Source organism: Corvus brachyrhynchos, unplaced genomic scaffold (assembly GCF_000691975.1).
Source record: "Corvus brachyrhynchos isolate BGI_N302 unplaced genomic scaffold, ASM69197v1 scaffold5, whole genome shotgun sequence".
NCBI lineage: Eukaryota > Metazoa > Chordata > Aves > Passeriformes > Corvidae > Corvus > Corvus brachyrhynchos.
In genome coordinates this window covers 11,734,076-11,759,833 of record NW_008238321.1, presented here as the reverse complement: position 1 = coordinate 11,759,833, position 25,758 = coordinate 11,734,076, and the positions used below count along the sequence as shown (strand labels likewise).

The 25,758-nt window shown below is 39.4% G+C and overlaps 1 protein-coding gene across 2 annotated transcripts in view; it reads right to left on the bottom strand.

Annotated features, from left to right (window-relative positions):
* Nucleotides 1–4,453: 4,453 nt before the first annotated feature.
* The window catches only part of DNAH3 (dynein axonemal heavy chain 3), a 56,684-nt gene continuing 35,379 nt past the window's right edge, over nt 4,454–25,758 (bottom strand). For both annotated transcript variants that reach the window (XM_017734181.1, XM_008633515.2), the window contains 21 exons: nt 25,507–25,610; nt 24,212–24,506; nt 23,556–23,735; nt 22,408–22,531; nt 22,160–22,316; nt 21,123–21,266; nt 19,969–20,635; nt 19,693–19,858; nt 19,144–19,360; nt 18,007–18,189; nt 16,914–17,112; nt 13,867–16,008; nt 12,656–12,881; nt 12,043–12,287; nt 10,603–10,719; nt 9,668–9,822; nt 8,734–8,901; nt 7,792–7,934; nt 7,007–7,211; nt 5,616–5,753; nt 4,454–5,433 (listed from right to left, as the gene is read on the bottom strand). In XM_017734181.1, the coding sequence (XP_017589670.1) occupies nt 5,080–5,433; nt 5,616–5,753; nt 7,007–7,211; nt 7,792–7,934; nt 8,734–8,901; nt 9,668–9,822; nt 10,603–10,719; nt 12,043–12,287; nt 12,656–12,881; nt 13,867–16,008; nt 16,914–17,112; nt 18,007–18,189; nt 19,144–19,360; nt 19,693–19,858; nt 19,969–20,635; nt 21,123–21,266; nt 22,160–22,316; nt 22,408–22,531; nt 23,556–23,735; nt 24,212–24,506; nt 25,507–25,610 (6,329 nt within the window). In that variant the 3' untranslated portion in view covers nt 4,454–5,079. The remainder of the gene's footprint in view (nt 5,434–5,615; nt 5,754–7,006; nt 7,212–7,791; nt 7,935–8,733; nt 8,902–9,667; nt 9,823–10,602; nt 10,720–12,042; nt 12,288–12,655; nt 12,882–13,866; nt 16,009–16,913; nt 17,113–18,006; nt 18,190–19,143; nt 19,361–19,692; nt 19,859–19,968; nt 20,636–21,122; nt 21,267–22,159; nt 22,317–22,407; nt 22,532–23,555; nt 23,736–24,211; nt 24,507–25,506; nt 25,611–25,758) is intronic.

The following is a 25,758-nucleotide window of genomic DNA, read 5'->3' as shown; positions in this document are numbered from 1 at the left end:
GCAGTCTAAATTTACTGTCTGTGTTATAGGCACAACTCTTTCCTAAGCATATACATAGATTATTTCAAAAGAACAGCCCTAAAATTACAGAAGATTTACACCAAACTGAAATAACAACAGGAGTTTCAGTTTACATCTGAAGGAAAATGCAAAGAAGCAACTTTAAAAAGGTTCAAGTACTCTCAAGTAACTCAAATGAGTATCCAGTTGCTTAACTGAGAAACCAGCAAGTAACAGCATCAAATTATCTGAGATGCCTTAAAATGCTACACAGCCTAGTAATTCTTCAGAGTAAGTGTTTGAAAAATTACTAACTGGTGCTTCATTCTCTTTACTCTTCATCACCAGAAGGCAGACTGAAATTTGTTAAAACTTCAGGCTGTTCAGCTAAAGAAAGGATTAGATCAGCTCTTTTTTCAAGTCTGGAGAGCAAAATCTTTCTTTCACAGCTTAAGTTAAAGTTGCTATGGAAAGGAGAATCTGCCTTAAATAGAATCCTTTGTTTTTGGAGGTCAAACTGGCAAACTACCATTTTGAGGGAGTTTCATTAAAAAAATTCATCTGCAACTCAGTCCAGCAGGTAGGCAGGCATCTCAACTGGTACTCTTGTATTAGATGCCAAGGCCCATATAACTCCTGTCAAGAAGTATCCCAATGATTGCACAATATGTCATTCCTACCCATAAATTTTACTTGCAAAAACAGGTTGTCCTAAAATGCCTCTGCCTTCTGCAGAATTTGTAATGGACTGGATTCAACCAGTGTACTCTCTGTCCTGTACTTGCTGAACCTTCTCTTACTCCCCTTCCAGTAAATGCTGTCATTTTCCAATTTATCACCCTAGTCAGGAGATGCTTTAGAATAATTTAGAAGAAAATGATGACATTATATTCTTCAGAAATAAAAATCCTGAGTCAGTTGCTTGAACTCTCCTGCAAGCTAACTGGTAGGCAAGGCAGTAATAGTTTGTTGACAGAGTATCTGGCCTTGAATACCTAAATAACACCTCCTTTCTGGAAGTTCTGTCCCTAAATCCATCATTACTAAGGTTATAATTTATGAAGCTATGCACTTAGGACTAACATTAGCAAGCACACAACCTTTTAAAAAGATGGACGTGGCACCTTGCTTACTGAATGTACCCCTTGACATTGGCTGGGGGTGAGGAGATGCTCATTTTGCTGCAGCAGCACCCCAGTTGATTCCCAGGGCTGCATCACAGCACTGAAACAGGTTAAGATAGATTAGGTTATCTGGTCCATCTTCCTACTAACACAAGTTGCTTCTTGTAATACCTTTTAAATGTGGAGAAAATAAGGCAAGCTGGACCTCACTGTCCTGGGCCCTACTATGTATCCATCAGAAATGGGACCAGTAACATCCATCTTTTATCCACAGACAGGTCACTTATTTGATCATACCTATACATTCATTTTCAATAATGCTAATTAAAGCAGAGATCCTGCAACTTTCACTAATAACTCTAATCCTATTAGGCAAAACATTCTAGCTATAATTAGAAGAATTTGGGGTCTTTGTATTGTCTTCTGCTTTTTCACCGTATAATTTTCCCTTTAACAGCCCAACAGTGTTTAAATCCACAGGGGTAGTACTTTCTGAAATGAATTTTTGTACAGTTATGAGGAAGGTTTCAGTCTCCTAAGAAAATGTACAAACTCCATCTGTCTTACAGCACCCCTAGCTGGAAATCTGTCTCTGCTAAGGGAAAAATACCTCTTGCTCCATGATGCACTTTTTTCCATCTGCCTTGAGTTATTAGCAAGGCCGTAAATCTACAATTTGCAGTAATTGCAGGTGGGTTTTGTGGCTTATTTAATGAGTGCTTCTAATTAAGAAATGAAAATTCTAAACCTGTAAATCCAAGGGCTCTAATACTACTATTACAAGGTACTTAGTTTGTCCAAAAATTTTTCACATTTCTATCATGTCCAACTAGCAGCTGAGTTGCCTTTTTCTTTTTTTAAAATGCATCTCAGCCAAGAAAGATTGTGAATTCTAATGTTTAGCTAGTTCATCATTCTCCAGGAAGGTCTACACAATGCTCAGGAAATAAGGCTGGGAAGCTCATTTCAAAGAACCACAGAAAAATATCTCTAAGACACATATCCCTTGACAGTAAATGCCATTACTTTTTCTGTACTAGGGAGGGCAGCCTAGGAAATCATGTACTGCAGTAATCATCAGCTAAAGCAACTCAGCCATGCCTGATGCCTGGTGAAGGGGATGCACAAACCCTCTTTCACGGACTCCTCTCTTATCTATATATATTGTTATCATGACTACAGAAGTTTAAAATACATCTTTAATTACATTCCAAGAGATGCCTTCATATCAAATCTGAACATCAACACACAGGAAGCACTTAAGAAATCAACACAGTAACAAATTGCACGCGTGTCGTAGCAAAGTCACTGTATATTCATTCAGTCACTGTATATTCATTCACAAGAACCACAACTGTGTCATTCAATAAACTGTCAATTACTGTTGGTTCACAAAAAGGTGTTAACAAGCAATCCACATGGCAAACTATTACACAGATTTCCAAGAGTTTTAAAGCAATTGATCTCCATAAAACACAATTTAGGTAGTGAATCAGTGAATTTTTTAAAATGGTTTAATTTAGAAGACTGTTTGTAAGACTAGCATTATCTGTAAGAGGATTGACAAACCTTCATTTTAGTGTTTTAAGTGTTGTTGGCCCAGCCTCCCTTTTCAGCAGGTGAGGTGGCACCAGTGCCTTGATGCAGAAGCTACATCTGAACAGAAGGATCCTCCTGAGAGCAGCGACTGAGCTGGTCAGTCCGTAGGGAAGGGTTTCACAGCCAGGCCCTGCCCCTTTGCCTGCACACAGAGCTTCCATACAAGGAGGATCATGACTGGTTTGTTATCTCTGATGCCACAGTGACCTAATGAGTGATCTGAATTGTTGATGCAATTACAACAACAATTAGATGCAGACGTTCAAAAATATAGTAATCACCACAATGTTTTTTTTAAATGTAAAGTAAATTTCTGTTAATTATATTTATACGAAAAGTACAAAGTATCTCTCTTATGAAGTCTAAGAAAATAATTTTTTCAAGGACCAATTTTAATTAATTTATTTATAGATCTACTGAAACATGATTCTCTTCTTAAAAACTGTTGTCTGTTTGGATGAGTGTGCTGTAACTTCATAAACAAGTTTTATTTTGGTTTAGGTGCCAAATATCATTTAGTCTAATTTGTTAAGAGTAGTTTCTTCCTCTCAGTAATTTGAAACACCTGCACATCCCTATCCCTTTTATTAAAACAAACATCCATTAGATGTCCTGGCCTGACATCTTGGCTCTACTCACCACATACCAGCGATGCACCAAATGCCTGCATGCTGGACTGTCAGTGAGGTATCAGGTGTGGTACATGAAGCTGCTGTTTCCCTGTGCATCTTCCTGCAGAGCAGCACTGCACAACACACCCCCAACACTTCTGCCTTACCTTGCAGTACCATTCTTAACAGTTACTATTTTATGAATATCTGCATAAAACAAAGCAGTGGTTAATGAAACAATAAATGAACACTGTTTTCACCTAATCACAACACAACAGACCAATTCCTGTGACAAGAACCGTGTCCTTCAAGGAGTTGTAGCAGCATCCCTTAATGCTTGTAGCAGGATACTGGGAATTGCCAAATGATGGCTTGAATCTCTGACTTCGTGAGGCCTCCAGCAAGTCATTAAAATGCTGCAATTTGGGCAATGAAAAAAAATACAAGACCCCAAATTAGTGGATGTCTGCGTAGTGCATGTTTTTTTAAATGTTTGCCTTGATCTTTGTGCTTCTCTTGTACTGTGTACACAACAAGTCTAATGATGCATCTTTAGTACCTTCTTGGCATGCTGTGGGGATTAGTTAATGACTGCACAGCTCTTTGAAGATGTTCAGGCTATTTTATTTTTAATTAATGTTTGCAAGCTACTTTGAGCTTCTCTGATGAAAGAGCTTAAACAAGTATGAAATTTCAGGCAGTTATTAGTCCAACAAGCAAGAGAGCAAGATGAGGAAGTGTGCTGAGTTTGGTTGGGGTAGAGTCAGTTTTCCTCACAGGGGCTGGTATGGGGCTGTGTTTTGGATTGTGCTGAGCACAGGGGTTGATAATATAGAGATGTTTTTGTTATTGCTGAGCAGGGATTGCACAGAGCCAAGGCCTTTCCTGCTTTTCATACTGCCAGGCTGGGAAGGAAGTTGGGGATGTCTGGGAGGTTGGGAGGAGACACAGCCAGGACCCCAAATGAGCAAAGGGACATTGCAGACCATGTGACATCATGATCAGTATGTAAAGTGGAGGAAAGAAGGAAGAGGGGGACATTTGGAGTGATGGCGTTTGTCTTCCCAAGTCACCATTACATGTGATGTGCCCCTGGTCTCCTGGGAATGGCTGAACACCTGCCCGCCCATGGGAAGCAGGGAATTAATTGTTTTGTTTTGTTTGTGTGCATGGCTTTTGCTTTCCCTATTAAACTCTCTTTATCTCACCCCATGAGGTAGTGGAGGGGGTGAGTGAGTGGCTGTGTGGGGCTGGGCTGCTGGCAGGAAGTAAAGTGAGACTGGGAGAAAGAAAACAGCTCCATGTATCGGGTACCTTGAATAGGTAGGTGAATAATATTGGAAACAAAAAAGTTACAAAATTATGGCACAAGCATACTGTTCTGAGAAATGGCAGGCTCCCAATGCATGTGCTGTCCAGAAGTCTTCTGTGGAAACTCTGAGAGACATCATCCAGGAATGATTACAGGTTTATAATACAGCTTTGGTAGTTCATTCTACCTGAGGATTGAAGGATTGGGTTCATATGTTGACAACAGAATATTCTCATCTCCTCCCTCCTTGTCCTACATACTCCGGGGACACAGAAGTGGTAGGCAAATCCACAATCTTAAAATCAGCATCAAAACTCTTTAAGCCCAATTTCATAAAAAAAAAAAAACCCAAAAAACCAACAAAAAAACCACAAACAACCATGCAGCCATTGAGGAGTAAAGCAGATCTTTACAGAATCAATACTGCACCCCCTCAGTCGTCCAGCTGGCACAGGGCTGCCACACCTCGATTTATCCAGTGCTTCTGGGGCTTGTCTGAAGGGAGTTCAATCGACAGAACATAGTTGGTTGAGTGCCCAGTGGTGGATAAGACACCTCTTCTTTCACTTGTCTTGTATACAGGGCATGAATAGATGTTCAGATGAAGAAACTTGGAACTTTCTCCAGGTTTCAGCCAAATTATGGGCAAAGGATCATAAAGGATTTTTGGCAGTGATTCTCCAATTACCCAGGATTCTCTATCCCATCGTGCACCTTCCAAAAAAAGGCCTCTCACGTAAGCCCCATCTTCTGGCATTTTCTCCATTGTGTGCTCCTGTTTCATCACCTAGAATGATTAAACCATTGCTTGATTTTATTTTTATCTGAGTATACTAAATCCTGTAAGTGACAGTCTGAAATTGCTGCTTTAAATAAAATACCTTTTCATCTGAAAACTCTATTTCTTGCTGCCCCAGGATACGTTTCAAGCTGTTCAAGAAAAGCAATATTCTTCTGCATTTTTCTTACCTCAAATTCAAATCCAATGTGGTCGATTGGGATGGTGTATTTTCTGGCAAAGTTTTGTAAAACACCGGTCAAGAAAGACTGAGTGAAGAAGAATCCTGAGAGCCAAAAGACTGTAGGTGGCCCATTGTCAACCCAGTCCTGAATAGGGAGAGAGAAAACAAATGTAAAAAAACCCCAACATACTTGTGGCTTCACTGTGCCAATTCACCAGAAAAGGGATGTCTTTTCAGATACCCTCAAACAGCACAACGAGATCTAAGCCTTGATGGAACCCTCTGCTTCCGTCCATCAATTCTCTGTTTTTCTGAGACAACAAATCACAGAAGTCAGTTCTTTAGGGTAACAACCAAAATAATCACTCATTCTGAAACAACCAGAACTCAGTGCTACTGAGAAAAATTTCAGAAAGTAGCATGTGTTTTGTTAAGTCTAGATAGTGGCCCCCCAAAACAGAAAAGTGATTGAATTTGGACACTTTTATCAAAATAATCTCCACCAATCTCCTAACATTCAAAAAGGCCAAATTCTTTTACATTCTTTCCTGATCAATGTCTCTTCACTGATCACTGTGAGGGCACTCACTACAGCCTACATACCAGATGCTAGCAGAGGAAATCATTCCTGTACAAAGATGCCAGACAGGGAGATCTTGGGCCTTGTCCACACAATGCAGTAGGAAAAAGCAAAACAAGGGCAGAATGTCCTCACACTACTGGAAGTTATTTGGAGTCAAAAGAAGCCCCTACAATGCTCTGATCCAGCAAACAGGAAAGTGCCATTTATACAAATCTCTCAGACACTTCTTCCTAGCTTTCTCCTCTCCTGACTTGTATGGGGTTTCACTACATCTCAGTACCTCACTATTTAAGGTATACCCAAAATTTTAAGTAGTTTTAAGAGTGCTAAGAGTGCAGAGAAAATAATGGAATGGTGAGTTAAAAATTAAAATAGTCTGTTCAAAAAAGTGTGTGGAAGTGGTGTGACATTCTATGAAACTTGAAAGATATTTACACGTATATAAAATTTCATAGCTCCTGTTACACACTGGTTCTAAAGCGTTCTCACACCCAGCTCGGTGTCCTTTCAGCAAGGAAGCCATTAAGACACCAATTCGAACTAAAATGAATCTTATAGAAATAGAAAGATGGAAACTACCAAACGCAGCACTGGATTAGCACCAAGGGATCATACTCCCAGCTCACCCTGCTGAGCAATGGCCCAGCGAACTGCAGTGCTGCTAATGCAGAGGGTATTTGGCCATGAGTGTGTGTGAGCAGCTCACAGTCCGGAGCTACCCAGGGACTGCTGAGCAAGGACAGCACTGACACACACTCTCCCTATCCAGCTTTCAACTGCAACTACCCACACCCCTCAGTCTCAGTTTAGCAGACCTGGAAGAACTCCAAACGACAGAGGAGATCGGACACGTAACTTCCGAGAGGTTTCAGTGATGGATAGGATTTGGAAGCCCACATTGATGGCACTTTTCCCATTAGCATGCTGTTGAAAACATCTTCAAGCTCAGAAGACATCAACACTTGGCCTTTAATGGCTTTGCCTATATTAATGAGGCTGCTCCGAACAACTTCAGTAAGCCTTCAGAGAAAAGAAAGGAATTGTCATTTTTTTTTTAAAGCATTATTTACTTCTTACTACCTGGCTAAATACCCCTCAGTCCAACTTGAATGAAGGGTTGATAAAGGTGGTAAATGTCCTGTCAGAAATTCCTCATCAAATTTGTGGTTATCAAAACTCTTACTTAACTTTAGAAAAGCAAACAGATTAAAAACAGACACACAGAGAAAAGACAATGAAAACTTTCACTCTGGACAAGGGAAATCAAGTGATGAGAGCTTTAAAGCTTGTAGCACTCATTGTCACAGTGTGCTGTGAATTTTGGGGCCTGGGTATCACTTACAAAGGCTAAAGCAGGCTGCTCTCCCTCAACACAACAAACTCAAACCTGATTCAAGTTCATACTCCAAGAATACCATTGCTATATTCAGGTACTCACCTGCAGCTTTCAAGTATTTTTAAAAGATTCATCCAAAGCAGAATCTAACATGTTAAGAAAAATGTATTGTAAAAGGCTTGGTTAAGGCTTGTGAGCAACTAGCAGCAATGGACACAAGCATATTTCAGTTTAAGAAGTGCTACACAAAACACTGAGCCATACCTGTTAAATCGAATTAGTTCTTGCCTAAGAACTGTATTCATGGACTCTTCATAAAGTACTGGGTACGCCTTCATCACTTCTTCCATATCAAAGCTACTTGGTAGTTTGGACAGGATGTCCTGTGCCAAATCTTCAACAACTTCCTGAAGGCATAAGTTTGCAGTGAATAACAAATATTCCTTTCCCCCCCTATTTTTATTGAATAAATTCCACAAAACACTATAGATTTTATATTTTTTCTGTACAACCACATAGGTATTTTAGTCCATTTTCCTAAAGATATAGTGCTCTTACTTGCTTTGGGCATCATCCTGTCTGCATGTGCTTGCTTATTCCTTCCTTCTCAATAATTTTAAATTTGTTAAATAATAATTTTTAATTTGCAACAAGGTTTTAGGCAAATTCTAAGGAAATAGGCAGGAGAGCAGACAAGCATAATCCTATTACTGCCACAGTGAAGGAAAAGACAAAGCATGCAGCATGAGCAAAATAATGGGAAGACCCCATGAATACCACAGCCCCAAGAGAAGCTCTACTTGCAGTATATTAGACATCAGAAAATATGATCACTGGACAACCCTGCAGGAAATGAGGCTCCATCAATTCCACTGTTCAAGAATCCACTTGTATATAAAATACAGGATGTCAAATCTGAGAGGCTTGAAAGGTTATTTATCTGTATCTCAAAGAGGCATGGATTTGGCCTGAGTAACCTCAGCTGCCAGGACACATGGTATTAATCTGTTTGAATGCAAAGTCATGGAGGTATCTTCCATCCCTAGAGGTGCTATGCTAAATCCATCTGCTTCTCTCTAAGGACATTCACATCTGCTCCCAATGCTACAGTCATGAGATGAGAGGTGTTGGGTTACTCTGAGGCCTAGGACATGACAGGAAAGGGCACCTTTCCAGAGTGCAAGTTGATCTTTCTTCCCCAGTTACCTGAGGGGACTTGCCAGCTCCCCCTGCTTCTCTAGGCAAAGTCAGGAGCACTGCATGGAACAGCTGGTTGGTCTCCTGGTTATCCTTGGTGATATCTGCATTTTCATGAAGTCCAAACACTTCAGGGTGTGTTGTAATAGGCAAACTTCGTATGTATTCAACATAAGACTGTAAAACAAACATTCAGATACCAGACATCATGCAATGTGATATTCATAAACCATCAGTAAACCCAACTGGGACAGAACCTTCCCATTTATAATTAAAGATGGTCATTTCCTGTTAAACACATCCAGGAATTGACTGACTCTCCACAGAGATAAATATAAAAGTTCTGAGTGATTCAAAAACTCATGGGGGAGTTGTTATTACCACCCTCATGTAAGTGGCAAGAGAAAGGAAAGTACATTAGAAATATCCAAGGAGTGCTGGTAGGAGTCACAGAAGGGGGTAGGATGCTGGATGTGTCATCCCTACAACTTGTGGGCTACACAAATAGGTGGGATTTGAGCACATTCATTATCTCTATGAAGCTGTTAGAAGGGAAAAAGAGGATGGAAACTGAGTATACACCTGCCATTCCACCTCTTCCTCCTGACTGCTGCTTTCAAGGTCAGACTGGTGGCAAGAAAGTGCACAAGCACCCTGTAAATTTCTGAAGCCTGACTCCTATTGGCTTTCTAGAACTGTATTGGAAACCTACACAGGCTCTTTGCATCAACAAATGCCAGAGTGTTGGATGGTCTCTACATCCCCATTGGGGTATGGTAGATATGAAGTACCAGACTCCTATTTCATACATAAGATACATTCCAGGGCTTTATGATCTTATGGGGTTTATTTTCTATTTGGTGTATTCAGCATTATCCAAGCACAGTGTAGGTAAGCTCCTCCCCAGTAACTCAGAGAGAATTTACACTTGTTGTCTTCTCACCTCATATGGGCCATGTGGTGGGATGTAGTAGTCACCTCCAGCTGACAGCATGTACTTCTCCTGCTCTATATCCTTGTTATAGACTATAGAAAGCAGGGACAGGAGGAGACGCCTGTCTTTATCATCTGTCACTCTACCTCCGTAGTTACACTCCCCTGGAAAAGGACAAAGAAAACCAGTTTAATGATCAAATTAAAATTATCTTGCAATAATGTGAAACTCTAGTAAGCTGAAGCTCCAAAGCTCCAGATCTTCCAAAGTTTTTAGGTCTTATACTTGAATTGATTCAATCGAAATTAGACACTTGGACATCTATGGGCCAAATTTATGTGTCTTGATGATGAGAGGTTTAAGGAACACTATGAGTTGGTCTGAGAAACTGCTACTCATGTCCCAAAATTCTTTTTCATAAAGCTAATCATAATATTAACAGAAATCAAGAATGACAAGGCTGACAAGGAGGTGCCAAAAGGCAGCTTATCTCCGTGGAGAAAGAGAACAGAATAGCCACAGCAACTGAGTTATTTACACATGTCAACACCTCCTGCTCTAAACCCCTGAGTATGATCACACCCTCTGGTGAAGCACCAAAGCTTCCTGTGTCAGGCTCACATTGACCAGCGAAGGTGGAACAGAGGCCATGGATGGTTTTATTTGATGTGTATGAAGCAAAGACCAGGAGGTTTGCTGGACCATTAGTAATTGTAGCCATATGCAAGTCAAAACAACAACAGCTGAGGGTTTGGGATCCAATTCCAATCACAGTCCAACTCCAATATCCATCCAGCGACAACCACATTGTATGTGGCAGGCCAGTAAAACAAACCTGTGTGGAATCCACTCCGTTTGTTGAGAAGTCACCAGTTTATCAGCGTGTCAGCTGAAAGTGCCTAGCAAAGTCAACAAACACATGTGAGAGGATGTAGTGCCTGTACCTGTTAGGTATGTCAGAGCTTCAAATGGGATCTCTTCATATTCATTCAGAAACATCTGGATCTGTTGCATGCTGATTCTGAGGTCAGACTCGTTGAATTCGTATGGAATATTCCAACCTGTTCAATTCAGAAGAGATACACAGGGAAATGGTGCACTGCACTGACAGCTGGGCTCAGGAAATGATTGGTACTACACTGCTCCTACAGAGCTGAAGATACAACTGCCAGACAGTCTAGAAGGAGCCTGGAATACACCAGGCTGTTTATTAAGCATAGGCATTTTGGCATCAAAATTTCCTGAAAATTATATTTTACCTGCTTGATATTTTAAGCTAATCTGTTGCTATCTGGACACAATGAGAACAGGAGTTTTACTTCACTTACTGATTTCAATTTTTCATCTGCCCATCTATTAATACTGTTTGCAGATGACATTCAAAATAACAGTACAATAAAACAAGCAAGCAAACAAACAGGAACATATTCTCGATAAAAGAATCCTTCAGAAAACCTATATCCCTAATGCAAACCAAAAATAGAGCTAGTGATGCAACTATCCTTCTTCACCAGGATAGCTGGTCACATCAGCAGTAGATGTTGCTATAGAAAATGGCCTCTAGAAAATTCAGTTTTTACTCTAAAGCAATAAATTAGTGTCTTCATACTGGAAGTTTAGTGCTTATTTAAACAGCTGCCTACTAAAATAATGACAGTGGTTTTCAGTCAAAATACAACATTTCCTAACAGCAACCAGTTATGAGGAAGGCGAACTCAGCTGGAATGGAAGACTGAGGACTTCATGTACACCCGTGCAGAGCATAAACTTTAAACAGTTATAAAAATGGAATCTCTAAGTCCATACATTTCTATATGTTAGAAATTCTATCTAGTTTTCTATGTATTTGAAGATTACAGAAAAAGCTGAAGCACAAATCTTATGAATGACATATCTTTTCATTGCTGTTATAAACACCACACTGCAGCTACACAGATTTGCTTCACACCAACTAAATACATGCACTAGGTTTGATAAAACAAAGTATGCACATAAATAACAAAAGCAGAATAGAAGAAGGCATATTTTTAATTACAAAAATTTAAAACAGATCTGAATTTCATTGTTAGAAAGAACTACAGTAATAAGTTAATAATTTAGTAAGCTATCATTTCATGTAAGTTCTGTATAATATATTTATTTGGAAAAATGGTACTTTCTAGTCTTCCCTGGGGTAATACTTTTAGAAGTTTCAGAAGCAGCTTTGGCTAAATAAGAATCCCTGCAAATAACAGCTTTTAAACTTTATGATGCTCTGTGCAATGCAGATTGCACTCTTGCAATACTGTTAATAGTACTGCCTTTTTACAGAGAGACTCCAGCAATGCATTTCAAAACCACAAATCTTTTTTTTGAAGCAAAGTGCAAAATAATCTAAAACTTACCCAGTGGGCCAAAGTTTCTCCTTTCCTGCACAACAGCATGAAAAAAGCAAAGGCCAAAAAGCAGTTTTTGCCACATTTTTGGCTTTTGGCAGCTTTGAAAGAACACGGGGTCAGAGATGGGATCGTTCAGGTAGGAGCGAAGGAGGTTCACTCTAACACCTTTTGGAGGCTCATTTGTCATTTTGATGCCATTCTGGAGGATACTAACAGGAAACTTTTCTGATGGATAACTAGTTAACCACAACCTAAAAAGAAGTTTGCAAAGCACATTATTAAAAAATCACATGATAGTAACAGTAGTAGTAGTAATAACAATAATAATAAAATCAGTATTATAATCCTGCATCTTGATCTATAGAAGACTAAGTTTTACTCCTTGTTTAACTATAAAGATAACATCTAAATTTGTTCTAAAATGCAGACAGAGCAGATTATATTGGACAGGTAGAAAAGATGAACTCTTAATGATGGATCTTTATTTTATCACTGCACATAAATGATATGAATGTCATACTTAGGCATTCTTACAAAAGTAGTTTAATTTCTTGTTAGTAGTGTCTTCAGCAAACAGGAAATACTCACATTAAAAAGTGCAAAATACTAAAACTCCCACCTGAATTTATCATTGGTATTCTCAGGCACTATAACTTCCTCACAGATTTTTTCCAAGGCAGGCATCCAGCTGGTTGCAAGATGGCAGTTTTGTAACACTACCCAGGTTCCCTCAGTAATAGCCTTGTAAATTGTTTTTTCTGCTATTGGGCCCTGGCCCTGGCCAAGCGAAACCGTTTGAATGTTTGAGCTTCCCATGCTAACATCATCAGCAAATTTTAGCAAACCTAGGATGGCAAGTTTTATACATGCAAACAAAGACAAACTCTATTAGGAAGTAGAATATGTTCTAGTCATCATTTTTGCAATGTCATTAAAGGGAGAAAAGTCAACAAATGTTAACAAATATTAAAATTAAAAATTAAAAAAAATAACAAATAAAACCACCTCAACAACCTAGAAGTAGCATCATATGCTGTATCAGTCACTGTGTCGCTGAGGCATATACTAAAATTTAGGGGTACAAAGTATTAATAAAAAAAGCCCCACCCCAAAACCAGCCAGGTTAAATGGCTGTCCTCTCCTTGGCCCCCGGGTGTTCAGCTGCAGTCTGCACAACAGCCCTCGGCTCTCTCTGTTGCACAGGTACAATTGTTTATGGGGGTTGAGCTGCAAATTTAGCCAGATCTTAAGATCTGGCTAAAAATAGACCTCCAACTTTGCTATCAAAATCAGTACTTTCTGGAAATACATCCTTACGGTATGGCTCCATATCACAGTTCTTTTGGCAGAAAACCAGATTTAAAAATAATCTGGGTGGTTACACGTTAAAGGACATTTAACAAATGTGGTTTTAAGTGTGGCCAATACACACCATTTAATCAGTAACTGAGAGGGAGGAAACTTTCTGGAGGAGGGGTTGCAATAAAGACTGGGGCAAACCTCCAACACCCACGGAAAGAATTGTAATGCAAGTATAAATTATAAATTGGTCTGGATGCTACAGTCTGTTAGATCCCCAAATTGCTGTTCAGAGACCAAGACATTTCATCACCACTACTTTCATTCCACCCTCTAACAATTTTACTGTCATTGTTTATATATGGGCAGATGCCAATGTTTGATATTCCCTCATTGCTGTATTGTACCTTAGAGACACTTTAAAGATCAAATGAGGGGGCCTACACTATTAACTGTAGTCTGACTATTCATTTAGTCAGACTCAGTGACATTTAACCAGATAAAAAAATGGTTTTTTAATACCAATCTCACCTGCCATGGGATCAGCACCCGGTGATAATATAAAAATCAAAGGGGCACAACAATTTGAATCACTGTAACTTCTTCCAAGATTAAATGTAGGTGGTTCAATAAACGTTCTTCCCATGTTTTCCACAATGAAGATCTGCACTGCTGGGATAATTTTGTCAGGTCGCAAACACCTGAGAAGAACCATGCGGTCTAACCCCGTCAGCGCGCTCCAGGCATCCGGGAAGGCTTCTTCATGGGGTCTGACAGAGTCATAGATTGGCTTCCACTTGGAAGAATTCTCTCTTACGTGTTCCATTAGCCCCTGGAGGTTTGTCAGGCAAGATGCACGTACGAGCTCAGCCCATGATTTGTTGGACAGCCAGTCTGGAGCTGGATTGGGGTGAGGATTATCAAGAGCAACACCTCCTGTCAGTAGGAAACGCCAAACTGCATCATCTATCTGGCCTTTTCCCTTCATAATGCCTACTGTCAGAAGGAAGGAGAATAACAGCTTGTCCTTTTCAAACAGCGAACGACAGACATTATTATAGATGCTTACTGTGAAATGGTCAGTTATATTTTTAATTCTCTCCTGTAGACGTCCACTCTTTCTGCTTTTAGCAATAGATTGAACATACAAGTTAATGAACCAAATCAATGAATACTGGTACATAGGTTCAATGTTTGCCAGATCAGAGATGCAGAAGAAGACAACAGCTGAATGAACAGCAACTGGCTTATACCCCATTCGAGTAGAATCTATTTCCTTCTCGGTTATAGAGGCAATTTTTTGCTTTTCAGAGATTTCTGCTGATAACTCCTTGGAAGAAGACAAAATATTAATTGCTGTTTCATCCTCTAAGATGTTTCCTTCTGAGTGGGAAAGGACCTCCAGGATTTTATCTTCTATTTCTTTTAGTTGTTTCTTATTGGCTGCACTTTCTATAATGAGTTGGTTTTTCTTTTCTTCTAGCTCAGGCTTTTCCTTTGCAGCTACAATTCCAAGGAGCTGGTCCTGAAGACCCAAAGGTGTAATCATGAAATTGAGTAGACAAACTTTCACAGCCACTTCAGGATAATAATGAGGATTTCTTAAGTGGGTTGTCATGTAAAACCTGAAGTCTTTTGAATATTCAATTACATTTTCCCCTAATTTCATGTATTCTACTCCTTGTTGTCTGAATGTTTGCTTTAATAAAATGGGTTCTAAGAAAGCATCTAATTCTTCACCAATATTTTCTAGCAAGACTGGTGTTCCAAGCTGAAGAGCAGTTTCTAATGTCCTCACATAATGTGTGTCAGATAATTTGATAACTGACAGCTTGTTAGTTTTCTCCATATTTTTTATCCACTTGTTAGCTTGCCTTTGAGGATCTATCATTAAAGCCCATCTTCTTGAGTTAGAAACAATTACACCATTGTCAATGGAAAAAGAATCAACTGGCAATCCAGCAATCTGCCATGCACGGATTTTGACTGGATCCCCCAATGTATTACTTAAGCTAAAATCGCTGGAGCATGGTATGTTCTTTTGAATGCACAGATCCTGCCACTGCTTTTGGCATTTTAGGCGATAATCAACAGTAAAGGCTCCCAAATAAGCCACAGTTCCTGATGACAACAACACATCCCCTACTAGGTCTATGTACTGAATTCCTAATAACCGTGCAGCTTCTGTCCACCTCTCCTTCTCTCCACCAAGACCACTAATCAGCTGCTCAGCTCTCACGAGCTTTTGTGAACAACGTTCAATATTATTTTCTAAGTCTTTCTTCCGGTTATTCATTTTGTCAAACTCATCTTGCAAAGCTTGAAGGCGATCAACAACCTCCTTAAGTTCTGCTTGTTTCACTTGTAGCTTCTGCATTTGAATGTCCAGTATTCCTTCAGCCTCTTGCAAACGCTCACGCTTTGGGGCAACCACTTTCTGAACACGGTCATACACCTCCATGGCTCGCACCCACTTGCAAAGGCCTTCACAGGCAGATGAGACATTTTTTACGACCTCTGGCTGAAAATCAGGATGATTCATAAATTTCTCTCTAATCTTCTTCATTATAGCAGGAGGAATTTTATCTTTATCATATGACTTTAATCTGTCAAGGAACTTAATATCTGAAAGAAGTTTTTTAGCTGGCCCCCAGAAGTCTTCAATCATTTTACCTATATTGCAAATAAGACTAAAATCAGGCGTAATACATGCATGTTCAAAGCGAAAAAAGTACTTTGAAACATAGTATGAAGAATTAACATCATTGATATTGCAATGGAATTTTACTATGCAAAGACTATTAAATAGTTTGGGAAAATCATTACCTAAAGGAATTCAGACAGGACCTTCAGCATCACTAACCAATGTCATATTTATTAACTGCATATTAATTCTAAATCAACCAAGCACATTAAGGGAGACCAATTACTATACAGTCTTTCTCAGCATTGTCTATTAGATAAATCAGTAACTGGAAGTATTCCTTCTTAATCTAGATAAGACCATTTGGGATAAAAGGCATTTATATCATCCTCATTTTTAATTATGAAGGGTTGAGCTGTATAGGCATAAGGTGGATGAAAAGTGAAAGAAAAAGGTCTCTTTCCCACCTCGCAAATCCTGTGCAACCCCACAATAACAACATTAAACCACACAGAAAAGGCTTATTAGAATAATTACCTATGACAGGTATAATTAGAATTCCCTCTCCCAGCATAACTGATAGTTTGGAAGCAGGGGTTACAGGGGGAAACACAGGCAGATGGTGCACAGCACACCTCCAGCACCCAGAGCTCCTCAAGGCAATGCAAATCTCAAGGTTGGGTCAAAGCAAGTTGAAGAGATGACTTTGTGCAGGCGACTGGGATCATATTTACAAAGCTTGTACAACAGTGTCAGGCAAGGGCAGTATGCCAGCATGGCAAAAGCAGCTCTTCACTACTCAGTGTACTTGCCACTGCCAGCAAAATGCACCTCCAATGCACGAGGCTGCGTTCATGCCAGAAGCACCTCACCAGCACACCTCAGCAGCAGCCACACATTCCTGGGGCAGGGATAACAAAAGCTGTGTCATTACCGCTGCCATTGGGGTCGGGTTTCCTCTCTGGTTTAACTGCCCTCATGACACAGATACTCTCCATGACGAGCTTGACAGGACCAGGGGGATTCTGCATGGATTTCACAAGAGTGATGTCTGAAGGATTCAGGGTGTTGAGAGCTGCCTCTGCAGCAGCCAGAGCTGGCAGAGCCTCTGCAAGGTCTGCTTCACATTCGTCCTGTTAAGACATTGGGCAGAAAGCTGTGAACCTTCATACAATACCAGGTCTGCAGCCTGATCACCCCCCACTACAGCACAGCCTCGGAGAACCTTCTGTCTTGTTAAGCATCCATTAAATAGACTCTTCACAACGTTTCTTGGAGAGAAAACTACTTTCACCATTTGACAGCACAGTTTAAAGAGAGAAGGTTTGTAGAGAAATTAGTAACTTCCATAAACTGAACTGATAATTAAAAATGTCACACAAGCTTTCAAGATCAAGGTCTCTCTGGTTTGGCAATGAGAATTAAAATAAAGGTTAGAGACAGTTGTTCTTAGTTAAATCTTACAGTGCTGATCAGGTGAAAAATGGATACTATGTCGCTTAAATTCTTTATCAGATACTCTGATCTCGGTAATTATCCATATTATATATCACTGACATTTCCAGCTAGTTACAAAAAAATATTGAGGAATCTTGAGGCTTCCCACAGGAAATTCTGTGTTACAGATATCTGGCTGTGGCATTACCTCTAAAGTTATGCCTAACAGGACTACATGCAGCATATGCCAAATTACCTCAGCTAACTCTAAATTAACTGTCTTTGGGCATGGAAACAGTATAAACTCGTTATTCAATCTGTTGAAAATGAGAATATATTAGTAAAGAAATAAGAGCTATACAGCTTTTGGAACGTGAACTAGAAAGGGAAGCTATGCAGGACTGTGAGGTGCAGTCATACTCCAAACAGCCCAAATTTACCGTGTTTATATTAGGAACGTGTCATTCATCATCTCCTGCAATTTTGTTACTCTAAGAGCTTGGCTCACCCCATTAACACATCATCACATCATCACAGCTCCCATTCACTTGGAACCCATCACGCTCCAGGCTCAAGCCCTTGGGCACTACCTTAATAGCTTGGGCAACAGCAGCTGCATCATTGGCTTCCTTCTCATCTGCTGACACTATTGCCTTTTTTGCATCTACTTCAACTGTTTCCTTTTCAATCTTGACCATCATTTTTTCTGTTTCTGCAGACGTTTTAATCAGTTCAGGCTGAAGGTCAGTCAGTTCTTTCTGCATGTCGGCAACCTGATGGATACAACAGGAAATCAAGAAAAAGTCTGTGTAAACATTGCATGCATGTCATATCTTGATGTCTCATGAAGAAAGATTGGAGGGCCCTATATTAAGACAATCAAAAAAAGGACATTTGATCTAAAGAATTAATAATTCTCTTGTTTATTTTTACTAAGAGTTGTTTCATTTAACTGAGTAGATTTTTTTAAAGGTATTTTAATCATTGTCTATGCAATGCACTTGCTTTTTTCAGATTCATTAATGTCAATAATGAGAAATATATTGTTTAATTCTGTTTTTTCCTCACAGTCACTTTCAGATAATGAAAGTCCAAATAATCCTTTATTGCACAGCTGGAAAACAAAATTCAAAAGAAACCTGGAATGGAACACAGAATTAGTGACAGCAACAGCTGCAAACTGGATCTTCTTCTTCATCCAGCAACTATCCAGAAGCCCCTTGAGTTTGTGCCTTGGAAAGATCAATCCCTGGATCACGTGGGTTGAAAAAGGGATTATTTATCTGGAATAAATAAATCTGATCCATTTCCTACTGGGAATCTACTCAAGAATTAATGTTTAATATTCTCTTACAATGTTTTTCAATTTCTCCTCTATTTTGGAAAGGGTAATAGGTCCTAGAACTCTGAGGCATGGATTCTCCATATAAGGTTTTGAGACAATAATGAAATTTATAAGGTTTATTCCTTCAACATTTAATGAGTACCTTCATTTCAATTTTGTTTGCCATGAAGAGCTATAACCCAAACATAGAGATTACAATTTCTTCAATTTACTAAGCAGTAATCTAACTTTTCCTGCTGGCTTTCTGTAGAAAACTATCAACAGCATCATGAACATAGTGAAGAACAAATTGGTACTTTTATTTTTGTAAGCTTCAACCATACAGACCCCATACATGAAGTATGCATGTGGCACATACTCAGCATTTTCATCTGAAACTTACTTGTGAAGATGCAAATTCAAGCTTTTCAAGTCCCACAAGATAACGAGTCCTCATCATGTCAACTTCTTCCCTTTTTCTACTCAGCAGAGTCTTGAAGGTGAGAATCAGCTCCACGTAGGAAGTTGGTGTCACGTAGTTGTGTCTGCGCAGCGTAGCGTAGTAGCCAGCAGAGAGTTCTCTCACACTTTCTTGGAAGTACTTGCACACTGACACAACCCTAGGGGAAAATTTTCCACATTACTTCGAAAATACAGTCTGTCTTTATGTCAACTACCAAAAAATTACTCTAAGCTTATGAAGTCATGTTAGTGTTAGGGAAGGCAGAAATGTATTTTCCCCATTATTAGAAATATTTTGGACTCCTGTTGAAGAGATTTTCAGAAACATCAGATACATATGTCTGGGTATCTTTGACTTGCACTGAAATCCCAGAGTTGGCTTAGCTTTGTCCATTTATAAGGACAGTCTCCCAGTCAAATACACTGGGGGCACGAGGGGTGGGGGAACAAACTTTTTGATTCATATGTTTCTTGAGAGATAAACTCATACTCTTTTCTAATGTCATCTTTGAGCTCAATATCCTCTAAAAACTTGTTAGCAACCATTTCCAAAGCATCTGTAGGCCACGTTTGGAACCAGTCAATGGTGCAGCAGTTTATCAGTGAAGGGAACATCCGTAATCGATTCCGAAAGGCATCTCCAATAGGACTCATGGCTACAAAAATAAAAACATGGTTGTCACCTAAGTTTCTTTGCAGTTAGGAAGCTGAAAAAAAAATAAACCTAAATAAAAATATTCTGAGAAGCAACACATTGTATACAGACCTAAGACAATATGCAAATTTTTCTTCACCCTTTCAATAAAGAAACTGTACATAGCAAGGGGCGTGGCTTCAATTCTCCTGTTCTCCACCCTTGCTGCACTTTGCATTTTCTCAACAATTTCAGCCTTCTCATCTGCTGCAAAGATATTAGGCACATCCCCAGTATTTAAAAGCATGTTGATGTCTTCCACAAATGATTCATCCTTTATTTGATTATCGCAGAACAAAAAAGACACATTGTTGTTACCAACACCTGCTTTCAGCATGACTTGCTTAATATCATCCTTCCATTCACTGATGCCATAGGACTTGGTAATTTCGATCTGGAAGAGCTCAAAGGAATTCATGAAGGTGGCAAGCTTGGTCGCGCTTTGCCGGCCGCTCCCGCCAACACCCACCAGCAGCAGGTGTCCACTGTCCTGTTTCAGTACCCTGCATATCCTTGAGATGTGCTCGATAGCAAACTGGAACATGACCAGGGACATCGGTGCCTTGCTCATATTGTTGTACTCCTCAAGGTAGAATTCCATCACGCTTGTCAGCTGCTTTAAGTCTGTGATTTCATCATAAATTTTGACAGAACTGCTCGGCTTTATGTAGTCCCCAAAGAACAGGGCGCGAATATTATCATCAGTGACTTTTCCAGTAGGTGAGAGATGACCCAGTACCTAGGAAAAAGACAAGGATCAACAGATAATTCTAACTATTAGGGAATTTTCCTTAAACTCATAATTCTGTAGGTTGACATGCAGGTTTCCACATATGAATACCTCACAGAGAGATACTGCTGTCAAATATAGAACAAGTTCTCAAAAGGCTTCTCAGAAAGGTACCCACTACACCCATTGGAGCATCCAAATAATCTTTTATCTTAAGTAAAAACACAGATAAATGCTGTGCAAGACATTTATTCCACTTCAGTTGGTCCTCTGTACCAACACAGAATCCCTCAGAAGCTATAAAACATTCTGATATGAAGTATCTTGAATAAAAATATGTATAATACTCAATGCTGAATAGAAGATTGTCCATACTTTTTAAATTCACTGATCAAAACATTGCAAAATGTCTCCAGTACTGATTTAATCTCAATGTTTAAGTATTTCTGAAAATGCATCAGTATCATCTTGGTCCCAGCACATTACCCAAAAATACCTTATTAAGGTTCTGCTTGAAGCTGTTTAACGTTGTCTCTTGTACCATCTGAAAGAAAACGTTCTTGTCATCCTCATCAACCAAGCGATCATAGAAAACTCTGTAAACCTCATGAATCCAAAGTCTGATCAGTTTATCTCCATCCTGAAAATGCAAATACAAACAAAATTGATAAATATAGCTTAGGCAGGATTTGTTCAAAAAGAAAAGGTTAGAAATGTCCATCTGGACCCTGCTATACCTCATACTAAACTCAGTGGGAATCTTTCAATCCCAAGCCATTCAGCACATGGCCCAGCATCTGCTAACTTAACTGGATTCCTCACCTAGTTACCATCTTGTCCTTCCTGCCAACACAAACTGGGACTCTCATGTCAAACCTTTTTCTCTACTCCGTCCTTCCAAGGTCTGGCTCATGGGCTGTAACCCAAGCCCTAAAACCCACCCTGGCTAAGATTTCCCTTGAATAGCTTGTAGCTGGTTTGTTCTGTTTCTGCACCAAACACATTCCTCCAGCAGAAATAAAACCTTTAATACTCTTTTTATCTGACATTTTACTGTAAAGGGATGAAAAAAAGTAGAAGGGTGAATATCACATACATCTCTCAGTATTAATTTGTGGTTTGTGACAAGAGGCAAACTCAGGATGAAATTATTCAGTCCTGTTCATGACTGTTTGCCATTTGTAAAAAGAGAAACTGAGTCTTTTCTCAAGCTTGTTTCTTTTTTGTATTTAGTTTGCAAGTTCAACAGAGGGGACTGTCTGCCTTGATGTACAGACTTTAACAGGAGGATCTTGGACCTCTGGGCCCAACTGTATTACATGTAAAGAATATTAACAAAATGACAGCTCTCTCCCTCAGAGACAGACAGAAAATACAAACCAAGGTATTCAGGGACTATTCTGATTTTAAACCCTGTAAATCTATTGAAATCATAGTTCATGTATTTTGAGATATTTACTTACTGATATTATAGAAAGAATTTACTTTTTCTACTGCTCTCTTCTACATCAACATAATTAAACTACAACTTACTTGCAAATGAGTGTGTGGACAGAGCAGAACTCCTTTAATAACCCTGGAAAAATCCCGTAGATTAAAGACATAGTGGGATTTTGAAGGAGTTGGGAGAAAATTATTAACTGCCAATTTATAAATCACCGATGTCGCTTGGACCATCATCTTACCCAGCCTTAAGAAGGAAAAGAAATACAATTTTAACTTCTGCAGATAAATCACAGGTAAAAGACAACAAAGGTGCTACAGGAAATAGATCCCATTACCTCAGAAATGAAGCATCAAAGCCTTTGCTGAAGTGCCAGTCAGTAACTGCAGTGAAAATCTTGGTTAAAATGTCATCATTGAAAGAACAGATAGAGACAATATTCAAGTGCCGTGTGAAGCGTCCTGTGAAACACAGATGGATGCAGAGAGATTTCAATGTTCAAATATCCTTCCACCTTTCAGCTAGCATCCTCTAGGACTGACTGTCACTAAAACAACATTGCAATCTGGGACCAGCTTCATGATTTTGTTTCTGGCAAATTTTTGCCCTAGCAGTGATGCAAAAGAAATATAAACTGGTTTATATTTTTTATCAGTATTTTACTTAAAATTACTCTTTTGAGTCTGTAAACCATGCATCTCCATTACAAGGCCGCTATTACCCAATTTGAAATTTCAGCTCACCCAGCCTTATTGATTATGATATGACACAGTAAAACTTTACAAAGTCAAGGATCTTGTTACTGGCTTTCACCTAAAAAGAATCAGTCTCTACCCAAGTAAATTTTAGAAATTCAGCTATATCAGAATAGTTAATTTCATAAAGCCTCCTCAGAGCATATACAGTTATATCTGTACCACAGTGTTTATATGAAGGGAAGTAGAAGGAAGTGCTTTATAACAATGCAGATGTATGTAGCCTATAGTAATGCAGCTGCAGCTACATTAGGGCTTTTATTTACGTAATTTTTTTGTTAGAAAATATAACCTCCCTTATGCTGCTGTGACAGGAATCATGGAGTTGCAGGTAACATGCTTGTAAATAAATGCAGGCAGCCTACTTAGCAGCAGCAGATACAACTTCAGAAGAGACTTGCCAGAGGCATGGTAAGAAGATGTATTCCCTCCCTTTTCCAAATAATAGAAAATGGAAATAATCTCCATTGCTAATTTTAGAATAACTTCTGTCATTCACCGTTTAATCAACATAAAAACATTCTTTCTAAGGTTGATTAAACTCCCCCTGGAAAAGGCAGAGATTTGAACTTGAACCTAACAGACCTGTACTTGGAATGACCCACTCAGTGAATGCACCTGTAGGTTCACCAGTCACAGATAAATGTAGAATTTGCCATGAGCAAACCTGAACCCACCTCTGAAGTTCAGTCAGCTAGATAACCACTTGCCACACTAATGCATTTCCTACCTGTAATGTCATTCCTGCCTCCCCCGGGGGGACCCATAGCTGAGACAAGCAGCACATCTCTGATACTGATGTGGGATGCATCTTTCCTGTCGTACCAGTGCCCGTGATCAATCCATTGCCTCAGAAGCTCAATAGCTGGCTGCGCTCCATACACTTCCTTTTCAGGCATGTTTAGGTCATCTGTGAAGAACACAGACATTGAATAAAAAACCTCAGTGTTTAGGAATTTCGTTTTCTTCTAAGAAGGAAAAATAACTGAACTAGAGGTAGAAAAAGGCTGTGTGTTTTTATTTATGCTTCCCATTGAAGTAACCAAAATCAAATACAATTATACCTCGCAGGGATAATTAGGGGTGATGGCTTAATTTAGTGTGGCTGGTGATTTTGTTTGATTTCATGTCATGTCCCACTGCAACTCTAAGAACTATTCTGAAGACAACCACCACTTAAACCTCTCAGCAAGGGCAGTGCTAATTCTTTGATGGTTCTTGTGTGTCCCCTCCAGCTCGGGAGATTCTAGGATTCTATGATTCTCTGGATACCTGAAAAAAGCCAAAAAGCACTGAGGCAATCCGAATTTACTAGTCTCAGTGAACCACTTCTTTTGCCTAAAGCCAGAATAAAAATGATTTTTAAAAATGAAAAATAGGTCTTACCCACAAAAATTATAGCTTCTTTCCCTGCAGGAGGTCCAAATAATCCTTTTCTTCTTCTGTCCAGCTTGGACATAATAATATCCTGGGTTTGGTTAGCAGAGGTTCTTGCAGAGAAGTTGATGAAACTCGGGATGTATTTTTCCTTTGGAAGTTTTAGTAGAAAATTGTTTGTTATAGCTGTTTTTCCAGTGCCAGTGGGACCCACAAAAAGCAAAGGGACACTATGCTCCACATATGTTTTAAGAAAAAACATTTGTCTGGCAGTTTCCATTGTTGGAATGATCAGCTCAGATACCTGCAGGAAAGTAAAATAAAACAGGAAAATCAAACATCTAATACCTTAATCAACATGAATTTGCAAGCAACTACAGGAACCCTGCAGCACAAATGCATTTTTATAAAATGCTACTGTCTGAAAACCTAAGCTATAACAAGGTTCTAGTAGATACTATGGCCCCACGTCTTGTTCAGGGCTTGTACAGACAATAGCACAACCAGTATTATCTATATCATGGTTTACAAACATTATATAAAGCCTGGATGGAGAACTATAAAGTGTGGCCTAGTTCTGTTACCCTACTGTGCAAAGGGAAAGGAACACTGGTTTGGAAATTTTTTTCTCTTCTTCACTTTTTACTCATGATTAGCAGCTGTGGATTTGATACTGAGGGAAGATTTTCGGCAGCAGAATGAAATGTAATCTTACATCTCTCATGTACTTAATAGACAAGACAATTGCAACTACAATGGAATGAAAAGTTGAACAAGCTTCAAACCCCATCTTGAAGTTTCATCTGCAGATCTCTGATGTGCTTCACTTCCATTCAGTTCACAGCTGCCATCAAAATCTGAGTGTCCCTATTTGGAAATGGAGGGGATCCAGGACTCTCAGTACTGTTCCCCATATCCCAAAGTAGTAGTAAATCTCTTTGCTTGCTTTCTCTAAGTAACTTATACCATAATATCATAAGATTAACCACTGGAAACAGAAATGAAGGAATGGAAATTCAGGCTTTGGCTTTTTCCTGCCATGGTTTCCCCAATATCAGAGGCTGTTAGAGAACAAAGCAGAACCCAAATTTTAGCCACCAGGAAACCTCAGGGCTCCATGTGCACCTGCAGTGCTGAACTTCCAGTGTCAGTGCTACCAGAACTGAGACAAAAGCATGAACAGGAGCTTACAGAGACTAATGAAATGTTGCAAAGCAATCATTAAACAGCCTCATATAGTTATTTATACCTCTAAATCATTTAGTCAAATAATTATTTTCTACAATAAAGACACCACTGTGCACCTTAGCCCCTGGGGCGATGACTTGCTCTTCCTTTGTGATGCAGTCTGTCCACATGTGCCACTGCCCATGGCCACGCTTGTGAAAATAGAAGTCATACACACTCCCTGTTAATTGAAAAACACAACATAGGAAAACCCACTGATTAAATTATAAACTTCATTAATTTGAGTGTGAGATGTTCAACACTGAGATAATGGAAGCTTTCTAGTAGATACACAAAATACACCCCCACCCTCCCATTCCCCCCCACCC